Consider the following 13,926-nt stretch of genomic DNA (forward strand, 5'->3'; position numbering starts at 1 on the left):
TAATTTACAAAGCTTATATTTTCGCGTTTGCTTTTAACTAACTTTGAATAATTCTTTATGCTATCTTGAGCACATATTATTTACTACTATGGATCAATCTGTTTGGCGTATATAATTTAATTCAGATTTTTATCAGTAGACAGGCATTTGTTCGATTAAGTCTGATACAGTTTTCCTATCAGATAAACTTGTATTTTGGACTTTAACAAGATTCTTTGTGATGAGATTCTCTTCTACTTTATTACACACTAAAAAGAAGATTTATCTGCCTTATTCATTATAATCTGTGTTCTATGTATTCAACAAGACTTATTTATTTATTTATGCACACATATTTATGAACTTTCGTACAGACTAGACTGTGTATCTGCTTTTATTTCTTACAATTTTGTTTCAGATAAATAATGTGATTGTACACATTTTTAAAAATTGTTCGATGAATTGTGATACAAATTTTATCGTCGAATTGTAATATTAAAAGTTTTTTTTTGTAGAGAAATATCAATCTTTTTGTAAGAAGGATAAATTCATTATTTGTATAGTGTTAAAAGAGTTGAAATAGAGTCTTTTCACGAGCTTTCTAGATTTGTGCTATATGCACCTCTAGTAAATATTAAAATGTCAATTCTAAGCGGGCTATTGAAAATCGCATTTAGAAATTTGTGAATATTCATCGAAGACTGAAAAGAGATACGTGTAACTATAATAGCATGTACATCTGATATAAAACGCCACTCGATTGTATAGATGCCATAATGAGCGTTTTTGTATTACTTACACTGTATTTAACATATAATTCAATTTATTTATATACATTTATATATATATATATATATATATATATATATTATATTTAGATCAAGACACAATAGTGTCTTGCGCCAAGTCATGCACAACAACAGCAAGATTTATACATAGATTTTTTAAAAGCTCTACTTAGCTTCCAACAACTGTATAAATAAATATTTCTATGATAATTTACATAATCTCTCTCAGGTATTAGAGTATATCATAAATAAGATACCTAAATTGCATAAGCGAAGAAATTTCTCTCCCTGCATTACTTCGTGTAATTACTGCTCTTGTATCACTGTGGCATCAAATGACTCTGAAAATAAGCCAGTGCAAGAGTTTAATTTTAATGTATATATAAGAATTAATCGTTTTTGATATTTTGATCATTTTGTAAAATCTAATATCAGTAATCTTCATATTAGAATCAATAAGTTGTTAAAATATATAGCATAATGAATATAAAGTATTGCTTTCAAAGCTATTCCAATTCTTCTAACTTTCAATGGTTGGAAATGTATAAGCACATATTTATATTTTATACATATTTAAAAATTTAAAGAGTAGACACAATGGTTCTTTTTACACATAAACATAATGCGTACTAACAATAAGATCTTTAAATACAATTGTTACAAAAAACGTGAGAAATTACCATTAGCATTAAGAGCACGTCTAACTGGCTGATTTCAACAATTACAACGAAACGAAAGGCTGATCGCTGTACTAGTCATCGTCATCGCCGTCGTCGTCATCGGAGGGAACAAAGAGATCGTTCTCCTCCAGGAAGTTGGCTATGTTCTTGCTAATCGTGGCGCCCACCAGGAGACCGAACACGACGCTGCTGACGACACCCAGGAAACTGAACGGAGTCCTCTTCGGTTCAGGCAGGATCGCCCCGGATGGTGTGGTTATCGACGACCTGAGAACGGGCTTGGATATCGCGTTCGTCTTCGTCTCTTTAAGGATGATCGCGCCGCGAAATAAAGACCTCGCCCTGTGCAACAACATCTTCCTCTTCTTGAGTTTATTTTCAGGTAACAGCTGATCAGCTGATCGCGTACTTGTTTTCCGGAGCTCGCTAGCCGGCAAAAAACATGGACGTGTAAAATATATAGAAGCCTATTCGGAGGGAAAAATTTGCGAAACTCCGTCTACGTATTTTATATTCCATGATAAAAGCAGACAAAATATAATAGGGATTTTAGAGCAAGTTGTTGTTCACGTTACCATCTTGCTTGTTGACATATTAGGACGAAATTTTTCATATTGGAAGCCTAACCAGCCAAAAAGATAAGAAGAAATTTTTCATATTTTGCAGCAGAATAGATGACAAACGTAGACGCTATCTCCGAATAAGAATCATGTTTTATGTGATCGGATTAGGGCTTGGCGATGCGAAGGATATCACTGTCAAAGGGCTCGAAATTATCAGGACATGTGACCGAATATACTTGGAGTCCTATACGTCTATTTTAACAGTACAGCAAGAAGCTTTGGTATTTTTCTATTTTATTTTATGAAAAGACAAGTTATAACCATGATATAGTTTGATGTAGTATTATATAACGAGTTTAATTGCGTAAATTCAATCTGATACTTTTTTTATCACATATATTAATGTTTTAGGAACAATACTATGGACGCGACCTGCTCACAGCTGATCGTGAATTAGTAGAGAGTAGTGCAGACAAGATATTGCCAAAGAATGAACATGAAGATGTTGCTTTTCTAGTTGTAGGAGATCCTTTTGGTGCTACTACACATGCAGATTTAATTTTGCGTGCAAAGGAGAGAAATATAGAGGTACAAAAAATAGAGACAGCTATTATTATTCTTAAGAAATGTCAAGATTATTTTATGATTTGTAAAAATATCTGATAAATATTATTTGAAAACATTGTGTTTTTAATTAGGTAAAAGTTATACACAATGCATCAATTTTGACTGCAGTTGGTTGCTGTGGCTTGCAACTATATTCATATGGAGAAACAATTTCAATTCCATATTGGACTGACACTTGGAAGCCAGACAGCTTTTACGAGAAGATAGCTTCTAACAGACAAAGAGGACTGCATACATTGTGTCTTTTAGACATTAAAGTCAAGGAGCCTACTCCGGAGAGTATCTTGAAAAAGAAAAAAGAATATATGCCTCCAAAATTCATGAGCGTCAATGAAGCAGCTAATCAATTAATAACAATACTCGACAATAAGATTCATGATTCATTTGGTCAGGCAGATTTAGGTTTGTTGTAGCAAATTCTATTGAGAAAATAATCGTAATTACAATTATAATTGCAATAGGATAAATAAATAAGATTTTATTAATTAAGATTAAAATTATATTTATATATTAACTTTAATCTTATTTTAAATAGAAATAATATTCTGATTTATTTTTTTTTTGTTGATTTAGCATTTACACATCGGAGCTTAGTGGTGGGTCTAGCAAGAGTAGGTTGTAACAATCAACGCATTGTTGCTTGTTCTCTGGAAGATATGCCCCATGTAAACTTGGGACCACCGTTGCATTGCCTCGTCATACCGGCTGAGAAACTACATCCTCTCGAGATCGAATTTCTGACACAGTATGCTTTGGCAACACCATCGACGAGATATAGTATCGCGCGTCAGGACCCACAGTTAATTTAAAGAAATGACACAATAAATGTAATTTTTTTTATCTAATGTAAGTAAAAGAGTCATTTTTTTATCCCAGACAGACGTGTATAAAGCAAGTTAATTATAAGAAACTATTAAATATAATGCAAAATATTTATTTTAAATGCAAGTTGTATTGATGTTGCATGTTGTATCTTTTTAGAAAGTGACAGTTGTTAATAGAGATTTGCATTTTAATATTTTTAATACTAATTTATTTAATTTAATTATGCTGATTTTTCTAATCTGCTTTTCATTAAAAAACTTTGATTTATGTTTTATATGTATGTTTCTTATTCTTATTAAATATCTATCTTATTAGATAAATCTATATATATATTCTATTATATATTCTATTAGATATCTGTATATTCTATTACATATTACATGCAAAAGTATGCAAATATGCAATATAAAGTATAGATTTATATTTTTAGTTTTAATAATATATTAAAATATATTTATATTTATTTTTAATGTGTTAAAACATATAATATATTTTATGTACTTTGCAAGTCTTATTATGAAATTTACAGTAAATTCTATCCTCAGAATTACGTCACGTAAAATCTATAATCAGCTGTGTCGCTGATTATATTAAATATTTATTATTCTTGGCAATATACCAAATGATGAGAGAGAGATCGATTAAAATGAACTTGTTTCATAAGATTACCATAAAAGGTAGAAAAATTGATCACCGTGTATTGTATTTGCGTATATATTGCACACTATTATTCCATTTCGTCCGGCCCTCCGTTCCATATTTTAAGTTAAGCCATACACGTATATTATTCTGCGACGGAGTCACGTGGCCGCGCGTCAGGGCCAACTAATCAATGGATAAGCATCGACCTCCGCACCGACGAAGCTGGTATTGGTGATTCAGTTGTGCCACGGGGGTGCACTCGATCGTCCGATGGTGGCAACCCTTCTGTTTTATTTCCTCTGAGCAGGTATAGCCGGTTTCCAGAACGTAAAAAATAGCGATATTTGCACAATTCATGTTAACAGTTTTTGTATTTTTTGACAAATACACGTATTATACACGAGCACCGTCATGTTCTGCATGATGATATTGTACTTCAATGCACATATATATATGTATAATTAATATAAATATTTCTGCAAAAGTATGTTTTAGTTAATAATAATTATTTTATTGGAATTATTGTATCAAACACAATTAGTTGAAAATATAAAAATTAGCATATAAATGCACATTATTATTATACAAACCGTAATTGAATGAAAAAACATTGAGAGTTGAAATTAAATATAATATACAATTTAGTATAAAAATACGACAATGTGCAGAAATATTTTATTAAAAATATTTTAAAGCTAGAGTATTTTTTATAGTATAAGGATATTTTATAGTATAGATATATATATAGTATAAGGATAGTATATTAGATTATATTAAAAATAGTTTAAAGCGCGCCTAGGGAGCCTACAAGCGCATAATAATAAATAATTATATTGTTATTCCAAAAAAAATCAAGATTTTATAAATAGAATTTTTTGAGATGCCTTAATAAAAGATATTAAAATTATTACATTTCATTATAACAAAAGCAAGCTCTCTAAAATAATCTGAATTTTTCGATTGCAAATATCTGGAATACAGATAATAATAAATGTTGAAGGTCGTATAGAGTTGTCCTTGAAGAAAAATCTATTTCGTAATCGATATAGTAAAAGGAATGTTGCAAAGGAGGGAATAAATTATGTTTCTAGATAAAAGATATTGAAAATAATATTACAATCTATATAGTCAAGTGGGACAAAATGCTGAGCTCGTCTTCGCCGATCGATCGTCCCAGTCTGCATCCTGGTACCAGATACTTCATCGCACCACGAGTGCCCCACGGACTTGCAGGCGTAGTCGAGGGTCTTACTAGGGAAGTCCTGCGTCATCGTCCCGAGGACATATATGTTTTCGCGGCGCATCACTTCGAGAAGCTGCTGAAACTGCGGGAACAATATCACGCCGAAGTATATAGCGGTCGCGAATTCGATCATGAATTCGGTTGCGACTTCAAATTGTGGCCTACCAAAAAAGCCAAAGATATCAGAAGATCTTCGAATAGCGATGGATCCTTGGAGAAGAAGATCGAGCTCTTTGAGAGACGCGGAAAGGTGTCCACTGACGTGGAAGAGAGCACGGATGTTTCTACCGATAGAGAGAATCGGAAAACGTCGAAGCAAACATGTTCGAGAGGTCTCTCGACCACGAAGAAAATCTCGAAGAAATCGAAGGACAACGACACGACATCGGATGTTCGCGCGACGAGGATCATCTCGCAGATGTCTTCTCTTCATGGTCCCAGCAAAAATATCCAGACGAAGGATATTAAGCAGGAACTCAGAAGGAATAAATTGAGCGGCGAGAAAGCGAAAACAGTCGATACTGAGAAAGGGATACGAAATGAGAGACGATCTAGAATGAAGATCTCTAAGACGGAGAAGGATCCCGAAGAGGAGATCGAATGTACTACGACGACGACGAGCTCGAGCAGAACCTCTGCTCGGAGACCCTTGAGGAAAGTGCGGCGAATTGAGAGTGAATCCGAGACCGAAACGGAGCGTGAAATGATGGCCAAGGCTGGATGTGAAAATGGGTACAGTATATCATAAATAGTTAATTTTCTAATAAAGAATACATAAGTGAGAACTAAAAAGATTTATTATTAAGATTAAATTTTCTTTCTTTATATTTGTCAAATACGACAGATCGAGCGTCAAAAACAACGATGCAAACAGCGAAACCATCCCTTGGACCGGAAATAGAGAGAAAAGGCCGGAAGCGTTGATTTCCGAACATTCCTCTGAGAGGAAAGTGTCGTCGAGAGCTCTTAGTATGGACCGTATCCGAGCGTATGTATTACGCAAATTTGCAAGCACTGCAAGTCTGGAGGTATTGCGGTCGCCTACGTATGTGGAACAGGTACAGGAAGTAATCGATCGCGCGGTACCAATCATTAAGGAGAAATTGGAGGAGGTCAGGGTACCGCGGGGAAAGCGTTCGAGATCAGTCGATCTTGTCTGGAACAGGGAATCCTTTCGCCAGCACACTCGAGATGGAAAAAAATGTCGCGATGAAGAGGAAAGCGGAAGAAAAGCTATCGGAAACAAGTTGCCGGAGCGGAAAGTCGATACCGTTAAAAAGCAAGAGAAGGAAAATTTTCTCGAAAGAGACGAAACGATCTCGAATGTGGAAACAGAGGAGAAGAAATCGAGGAGACGCAGCGTGGGATCGGGCAAAAAATCGAGAAGACGCGAAAACGGATGTCACGGTGATGTTGGAGTCGTCGATCAAGTTGACGGCAAGCACAGTGATAAATTGGAGTACGAATCTGGTGCGACACGTGACACCTTGGAAGCGAAACTGATAGCCACGCAGAACATCCTGGAGGATATTTCGAGGTCAGCATCCGACTTGAGTGGCGTTCGCAAGAACGATTCCGCGGGAGGTGAACCGCCGCCGGAATCAGAGGTCTCCGATCATGCAAACATCGTCTCCCTGCCGGTCGTAAGACCACCGTCCTCTAGAAACTCCAGGAGCGCCACTAAAAACGGTTCGGATAGTCTGACTCTGCCACCCATCTCTCCGGAAGCTCCCAAGTCGATGAAGAAGAAGGACGAACTATCCTTGCCGGTTCTGCCGGTGGCGTCTAACGGCAATAATTCCGCTAGAAAGTCACAAGATGACGAGGAAGCCTCAACATTGCGCGACATTACGAATGACATAGAGGATATGGCGATTCTCCCTGAAGACGATCATGAAAAAGTGATCGTAGATACAGGACAGGATCCCGGTGATCTAATAACTGATGTAAGAATTATCGATGCAGAATCCGCACGTGAAAAAGACGAAAATATAGACGATGTTGTTCGAGAAAGTATTCCAGAGCAATTTACTGAGAAACGCGGAAGTCTCGAGGAGTTTGAGGAATTGGAAAGAAAAAAGATGGAGGAAATCTTCAACGACAGTTTAAACGTCACGCCGGAAGTGGTGGATGTTCCGCCGAGGCCGGATTCGCTAGAACCCGATGAGGAGAAGAGACTTCAAAATGATGACGCAGATCTTGAGCGAGTCAACACCTTCGACGAACTGAAGGGCAGGTTGATCGAGATCGAGATGGTAGAACGAAATATCGAGATGGCATTGGCTAGCCAACAATTCGCGATGCATGACGGTGGCGAAGTGACAAGCCAAGCGGAAAAGTTGATGATTGACGGAAAGATAAATGACGTAGGAAAGTCAACTAATGAGGTGGAAGAGACTGTGAATGACGTAGAAAAGTCGACGGATGTGGAAAAAATATCGATGAATAAAGACGATGGAAAAAAAAAGAATGAAGAGGGGAAAAATTCGACAAATAAAATAGAAAAAGTAAAAGATGTAATAGAAATATCGATGAATCAAAAGGAAAACTTATCACACACAAATAAAACAGAAATATCGAAAGATAAAATAAAAGAAAAAATAGAGAGATCATCGAATGAAACGGAAAATACGATAAATAAAGAACTGAATGAAATTAAAAAATTGACGAACAAAACGAATGAAGCAGAAATATTAAAGAATGAAGTGACGACAAGCCATGTGGAAATATTAACGAAAGCAGCAGAAGAGGCGATCAAAATACCTGAAAATGAAAAATCAACGAATAAATCTGAAAAATCGATAAGCGAAAAGTTATCAACTGACGTGGAAGAACGAACAGTTGAAAGTCATATTGAGAATGTACAGTTTATAAATCCAAAATCACAAAACAAAGATGATCAGATTACTCAAACAGCTATTTGTGAAACAGACGATGATAACGCAGCAGCGTCCAAGAATAAAGCTGATAATACGATAAATGAATCTTCCGAGATTACAGGTTGCGGAAATGCTGCGAGCGAAAGCGAAACCTCAGCAACAAATCTTCCGGATGAGAATACCAGAATGAATACAGCGCGGAAAAAACGCGAAATCGACAAGTTACCAGCAATGACATCACTTTCTCTAGAGCTTCCGTACTCTTATGTTCTCAGCGAAGGTTCTCCTTGCGAGATACCTGATTCTGTGACGACCGTGATTATTCCTGATAGATCCTGTCCATCTCCCGTGACTCTAGAGGACGAAAATTATCAGCTTGAATCGACGAATCAAAAAAAAGAATCATTTTCTCATTCTAACATCGCTAAAACGAGCGAAACACTGAAAAAGGATCAAAATGAATATGGTATAGAAGCTTTCGGTGAATATATCCGACCTGAAACCACCGTTTTGCCCGTCGATATTGATTTCGTGCGTACGAAAGGTTTAAAATTGAATCAAGACATAATAATCGCTCATCAGAACTTGGACAGGATCAAGGAAGAAGGTGAAGACGAAGAGAAGAAAGACGCTGAAAGAGAAGATATAAAAAGCCCTCAAGAACAGAAAGATGATAAACAGCCGGATGTACATGAAGAAGTAATAAAACTTACGACCCTGGAAAACATCGTGGAACACGAGGAGAACGAAGAAACCGGCGCGAAAATGACTCCCGAATCCAAGGATGCTGAGGAGATTTCCACCAGTGCTCCCGAATACGAATCTTTGCCTGATACCATAGAATTGATGGCAGATACTGGTTTGACAGACGAGGGAAACATAGACGTTACGGTAGAGTCCCGAGGTACGATGGAGAACTCATCGGAAGAGAACGAAAGTACTCAAGATACCCGCACGATCACATCGAGCGAGGTGAAAGAGAGTAATCGATCGATCGAGAGTCCGAGTCTGGACAGACCAGTAGTGCCAGAGTTGAACCTGGATTCTCTTCAGGATAACACGGTATCGTCCTTCAAAATGACGGCGAACGGAACAGCGATGAAAGAGGACAATGGTAGTCGGGAGAGCGACACCACGACGTCCTTGATCGAGCCATTGATTTCGGACGAAAGATTGATGAACCAATCAATCACTTTGGCTGATCGAGAAGAAGATGTCGCCGAAGAGCTCACGGAAAGTTTATCGAGGTACATGCAGTCGGAAGTTCCGGAGGCCGATCAGTTATATCAAGCGGAACAAGCGGAATATGAATGCCTGGAGAAGGATTTGTTGTCTCCGGAAACCAATTTAGAAGACGAAGCGAAATCTCAAGAAAACAATATTGGTTCAAAGACTTTAACGGAAGATGTTAAACTAACTAGCCCACTTTTACGAAACGAGGAGATGAAAAAGGAATTAGAAAGTGAGGAAGAAATCGCGAGAGAATTAATAGGCTCGCTGGAGGAAGATATGCAGCTTTATACTAAAGAATTAGCGTTAGAAGAAAAATCTAAAGATGATGGAGAATCTGAGAGAAGCAATTTAAATGTGAATAATAAATCTAATCGATCATTGTCGGAATCTGTTGATGAACAGGAAAAAAGAGAAATTTCTTCGGATGGAATTCAAATGTTAGATAAAGTTGCAGAAACTGAAGTAATCAGTGAGTTATCTAGCCAGATGGATAATAAACGAGATCACAAAGATAATAACACTGTGAAAACAGACAATGAAACTGAAGAACTTAAATTAAAAGTGGAAAATACAGATGTAGAAATTAGATACGTTGCACCTTTAGCACAATTTGAGCAGGACGAATTATTAGAACTTAATAATACACAAACGACGCAAAAAATTGAGGAGAAAATTACAGTCGAAAATAAAGTTGATAGTATTGATACCAATAATCAGGAAAATTTGAAAGAAAAGGAAGCAAGCGTTGAAGAAGTTATAGAGAGTCAAAGTAACGAAAGTATAAATAAAATTGAAGAATTACATAAAAAACAAAAAGAAAGTGAAGAAATGTTGCAAGATAAGGATGAAGAATGTGAGCAAGAAAAATTAAAAGTCGACGAAAAACAAAAATCAGACGAACAAGAAAAATCAGAAATACACGAAGAATGCCAACAAGAGAAATCAAAGAAATACACGCAAGAAGATTTAAAAATCCATGAAAAAGATGATTATGAAAATTTACAGGAAGAAATTGTTGATGTAAAAACAGTGCCTTTGGAAGCAACAGAGTCAAGAAAAGGCTCGATGAACGAATCGACGAATGACAATGATGAACACGGAGAAACTAACAAGCTAATTACTGGTGACGAATTCGTCACTAACTCTAGGACAGAAAAAGACGTGAAAAATAACGAGATAGAAAAATCCGAAAGTTTTTCAGCCAAGATAGAAAATGTTCACAGGCCAATCGCAAGCACAATATCGGAACAATCGACGGAAGATCATTCTCGTGGAGGATATTGGATCACGGAAACGAAATCATCGACCGTAGAAACAGTGATTGAAACTTCTAATTCTAACACGAATACAGACGAGAGGATGGAGTCTGCTCCTAATGTGCCAGAAATTATCAAAGACGAATCGCTTAATCAAACGAAAGATGATTTTTACTCGGCAGTCACAAAAATTCAAGCTTGTGAGTATAATGCATTATTAATAAAATTATATTATGAATTGATACTTTAATTATATTGAGTTAGTAGTATAAACAACTGATGGCTGCTTATATTTTCTTATCTTTCAATATATTTAAGTCACATAGTAAAAAAAAAGATAAGTTCAAGAATATAAATAACATTGCATCATATCAATTCTATTCGAGATCAGAAGGTAGAATAATATTATTTTGAGATAATCATAATACGCATAATTTCTTTTAAGAGATGATAATAAATAACAAAAGTCATTTTGTTTGTTTGAAGGTTTCCGAGGATTTTTAACGCGTCGTCGCATGAAAAAAGATGTCAACTCCAAACTTGTTTCGAACAATGTTACTTCGGTGCAGAAAACAGATACGGTAAGTATAGTAGTTATAATAACACTAATTAATTTCATTTAACTAGTTTCTGAAAGATAATTAAAGATTAAAATTGGATGGAAATAGATTCGACGCGCGACTGCAAATTTTATATAAAAATTACATAATATTTACACCGAAAAAAGATTATTAAAATTATATAATAAATGAAATCTTTAATAAAGTAAAATCTTATCTTAAATATTTAATATTTAAATATTTAAAGTGTAATTTTGCATGCGGTTATTCAGTATGTGGAAGCCGAGTCTCAAAATTGAGTCCACCGATTTTCCTTCGTTTTGTAAAGTCGAGCAGCTGAACGTAATATTTTGTACACCACGCCCGCCGGAAATACATTACGTAAAAGAGGAAGCGGCAGGTCACTGCTAAACGTCAGCGCTTTCGTGATTGCAACAGGCGGTTCGGCATTTGGCAGTAACAAGCTTGGCAGATATGCACCTCGAGAGCTCTGGCCTCTTAAAATAATTGTTTCTCAGATCGGAATTGACGTCTATGACTTTACAAATGTTATTTCTGTTAGATTTCCTTAAATTCTGTATTTCGAAATAAAATTTAAAATTATGTTAATTAAATATTTATTATTTTCCTTCAACAAAATGAATAATTATATTAAGTATAATTAGAGATACAATATTTCTCTCTTCGGAAGGAGAACGTGTCTTTTATTTTTTAACATTAAAAAAGATAATGAGATAATCAACAATTCTAGATAGATTACTATACTTAATAAAATAATTTCTTAGAGGGACCATTTAACGGTGCCGCAACCTTCAAATTTGCGAGAAGCCAGAAGTGGAAGACAACGTCTTCGACGAGAGGAAGCTCTACGAAATACTACTCTCTCGTTGGAGAACGCTTTCGCTGCAGGTAGACTTCAACATACCGGCGAGTTTCACGATTCTGTGCCGTTGCCTCTTTTCGATCTGATATATAATAAGGCTGATTCAACCACGTCGGAAGAATTGTCGAATAAAACGATCGAAGAGGAACAAACTAATCAATCTGATATTGCAAAATCTAACGCCAACGAGAGCGATTCTGTGTAAGTAAAGAGAAATTAAGAATGCTTCAAATATTATTATATATATTATTCGTTGACTAATAATTTGTATCAAAATAATAAAAATATCATATAAAATAGATAGTATCGTGTATAAATACCTTTTTGTTGCTTTGCACAGTTACGATGACACACACGAAGGAGGTTTGCAAAAAGGCAACGTCTTCACCGATCATCATTCGACTTTTCCGATCGTGATGCATCTGCTAGCGGATGCATCTCGCAATTGTCACTTTACAGTCAGTCAGAACTCCCATTCTGATTTTAACGCGAACGCTGAAGGAACGAAGCCTGCGGAATCGATGATGGACATCCTGATGCTGGGCTACCCGAGAGACGATGAGAATCGATACTTGAACTTCATAACCAGCGTCGAGGATCTGGGTTCGAACATGGACTCTTTACCCCTAGACGACACAATAAAGTGCCCGAAGAACGTCGACGACGCTCACCCTTCGACAACTTCCGGCGAGGGTAGCATCAGGGAACCTCTGGCTCTTCCGGGCTCTCCTCAGGGTATCGTGATCGAGGAGGTGACTAGTTTGGACGCTGAACTTATCCCATCGGAGTCTGCGACAAAACCGTCGACCGCGTCGAAAACCTCGCTAGATACAAATAGCTCGGTGCCATCGGAGGAATGCACCCTCGAGGACGAAAAGAATGATTTAGGAACGTCGCCAAGGATCACGGGAGACCGGAAACATGTGGACGGAGAGGCCGAAAGACAAAAGTCTGATTCCAACCTTGAGAGCATCCCAGAAAATGATAGCGAGGATGCGAAAAAAGAATCTAGCGAAGTCTCTTGCGACAGTCACGAGCGCGTTGAAGAAGAGAAGAACGAGAAGACGTGAATTATTAAATTTATGGAGAATATATGGAGTGAATCGAAGCACGGCACAATTAGTTCCTTCGATTAAGATCGTCGCTTGTGTAATAATTATCGCTATACTTTCACTTTGCATGCATTATTTTAGGGTAATTTGCAAGAAGACGTTGTTGTTTCACATTATTTTTAACTTCAATGATTTAAAGTAATTTAATTCGGTAATTTTTCATTCGATTATATAGATATATAAGAGTAATATGAGTAGAGACTATCTCTCAGGAATATATAGTTTTAAAATATACATTGCATACACAATTATTAATACGCATATAGAAGATGCAACGAATTCTAGATTTGCAATTGTACTACACAATACAAGCGAACGATCTCTTCCCGCTTTTACTATGTACGATAGTTCGAAGATATATATCTTTATATATGCTTTATATATGCACAGAGCAGTAATAAAGTGTATGATAAATTACAATTTGTTTTCATTTTAGAAATATCTGTCTTGCGTATAAAAAAAATTTAATAATTTCAATCATTACACATATTACGCAACTACAAACAGATAACCGCGTAAGTTATAAATGAGCTATACTCAGTGATAAGATTCTCGATGTTTATGTTATGGTTACGTTGCACAATTATACATCATAACACAGAGTGCTATATGAATTAATCGCAAAAATCGTGAGGATAAAAAAATGCAATGTAATC

At 36.2% G+C, this 13,926-nt stretch overlaps 3 protein-coding genes across 5 annotated transcripts; 2 read left to right on the forward strand and 1 right to left on the reverse strand.

Moving 5' to 3' along the window:
- Positions 1-968: 968 nt before the first annotated feature.
- Positions 969-1,803, reverse strand: Emre (Essential MCU regulator). The gene is made up of 2 exons (XM_083050712.1): positions 1,448-1,803; positions 969-1,108 (listed from the first exon to the last, which is right to left on the reverse strand). Exon 1 carries the CDS (start codon positions 1,801-1,803, stop codon positions 1,519-1,521), a length of 285 nt encoding a protein of 94 aa, XP_082906838.1. The 3' UTR covers positions 969-1,108; positions 1,448-1,518.
- On the forward strand, positions 1,688-3,482 carry Dph5 (diphthine methyl ester synthase). Of its 2 annotated transcripts, XM_083050700.1 has the most exons (5): positions 1,688-1,829; positions 2,114-2,291; positions 2,422-2,598; positions 2,709-3,039; positions 3,211-3,482. In XM_083050700.1, exons 2-5 carry the CDS (start codon positions 2,157-2,159, stop codon positions 3,444-3,446), a joined length of 879 nt encoding a protein of 292 aa, XP_082906826.1. In that variant the 5' UTR covers positions 1,688-1,829; positions 2,114-2,156; the 3' UTR covers positions 3,447-3,482. The 2 variants fall into 2 exon arrangements, with proteins under 2 accessions (XP_082906826.1, XP_082906822.1); XM_083050696.1 differs by lacking the exon at positions 1,688-1,829 and having other exon boundaries at positions 2,023-2,291.
- A 688-nt stretch (positions 3,483-4,170) lies between these two features.
- LOC145943191 (uncharacterized) lies at positions 4,171-13,690 on the forward strand. 2 transcript variants are annotated; one of them, XM_083050673.1, is made up of 6 exons: positions 4,173-4,411; positions 5,233-6,079; positions 6,192-10,915; positions 11,202-11,296; positions 12,061-12,359; positions 12,499-13,690. In XM_083050673.1, exons 2-6 carry the CDS (start codon positions 5,247-5,249, stop codon positions 13,226-13,228), a joined length of 6,681 nt encoding a protein of 2,226 aa, XP_082906799.1. In that variant the 5' UTR covers positions 4,173-4,411; positions 5,233-5,246; the 3' UTR covers positions 13,229-13,690. The 2 variants fall into 2 exon arrangements, with proteins under 2 accessions (XP_082906808.1, XP_082906799.1); XM_083050682.1 differs by lacking the exons at positions 12,061-12,359; positions 12,499-13,690 and adding an exon at positions 11,548-11,781 and having other exon boundaries at positions 4,171-4,411.
- Positions 13,691-13,926: the final 236 nt, after the last annotated feature.

Source organism: Prenolepis imparis, unplaced genomic scaffold (genome assembly GCF_030444845.1).
Source record: "Prenolepis imparis isolate NDT839.2.m4 unplaced genomic scaffold, iyPreImpa1.0 SCAF_1, whole genome shotgun sequence".
Lineage (NCBI taxonomy): Eukaryota > Metazoa > Arthropoda > Insecta > Hymenoptera > Formicidae > Prenolepis > Prenolepis imparis.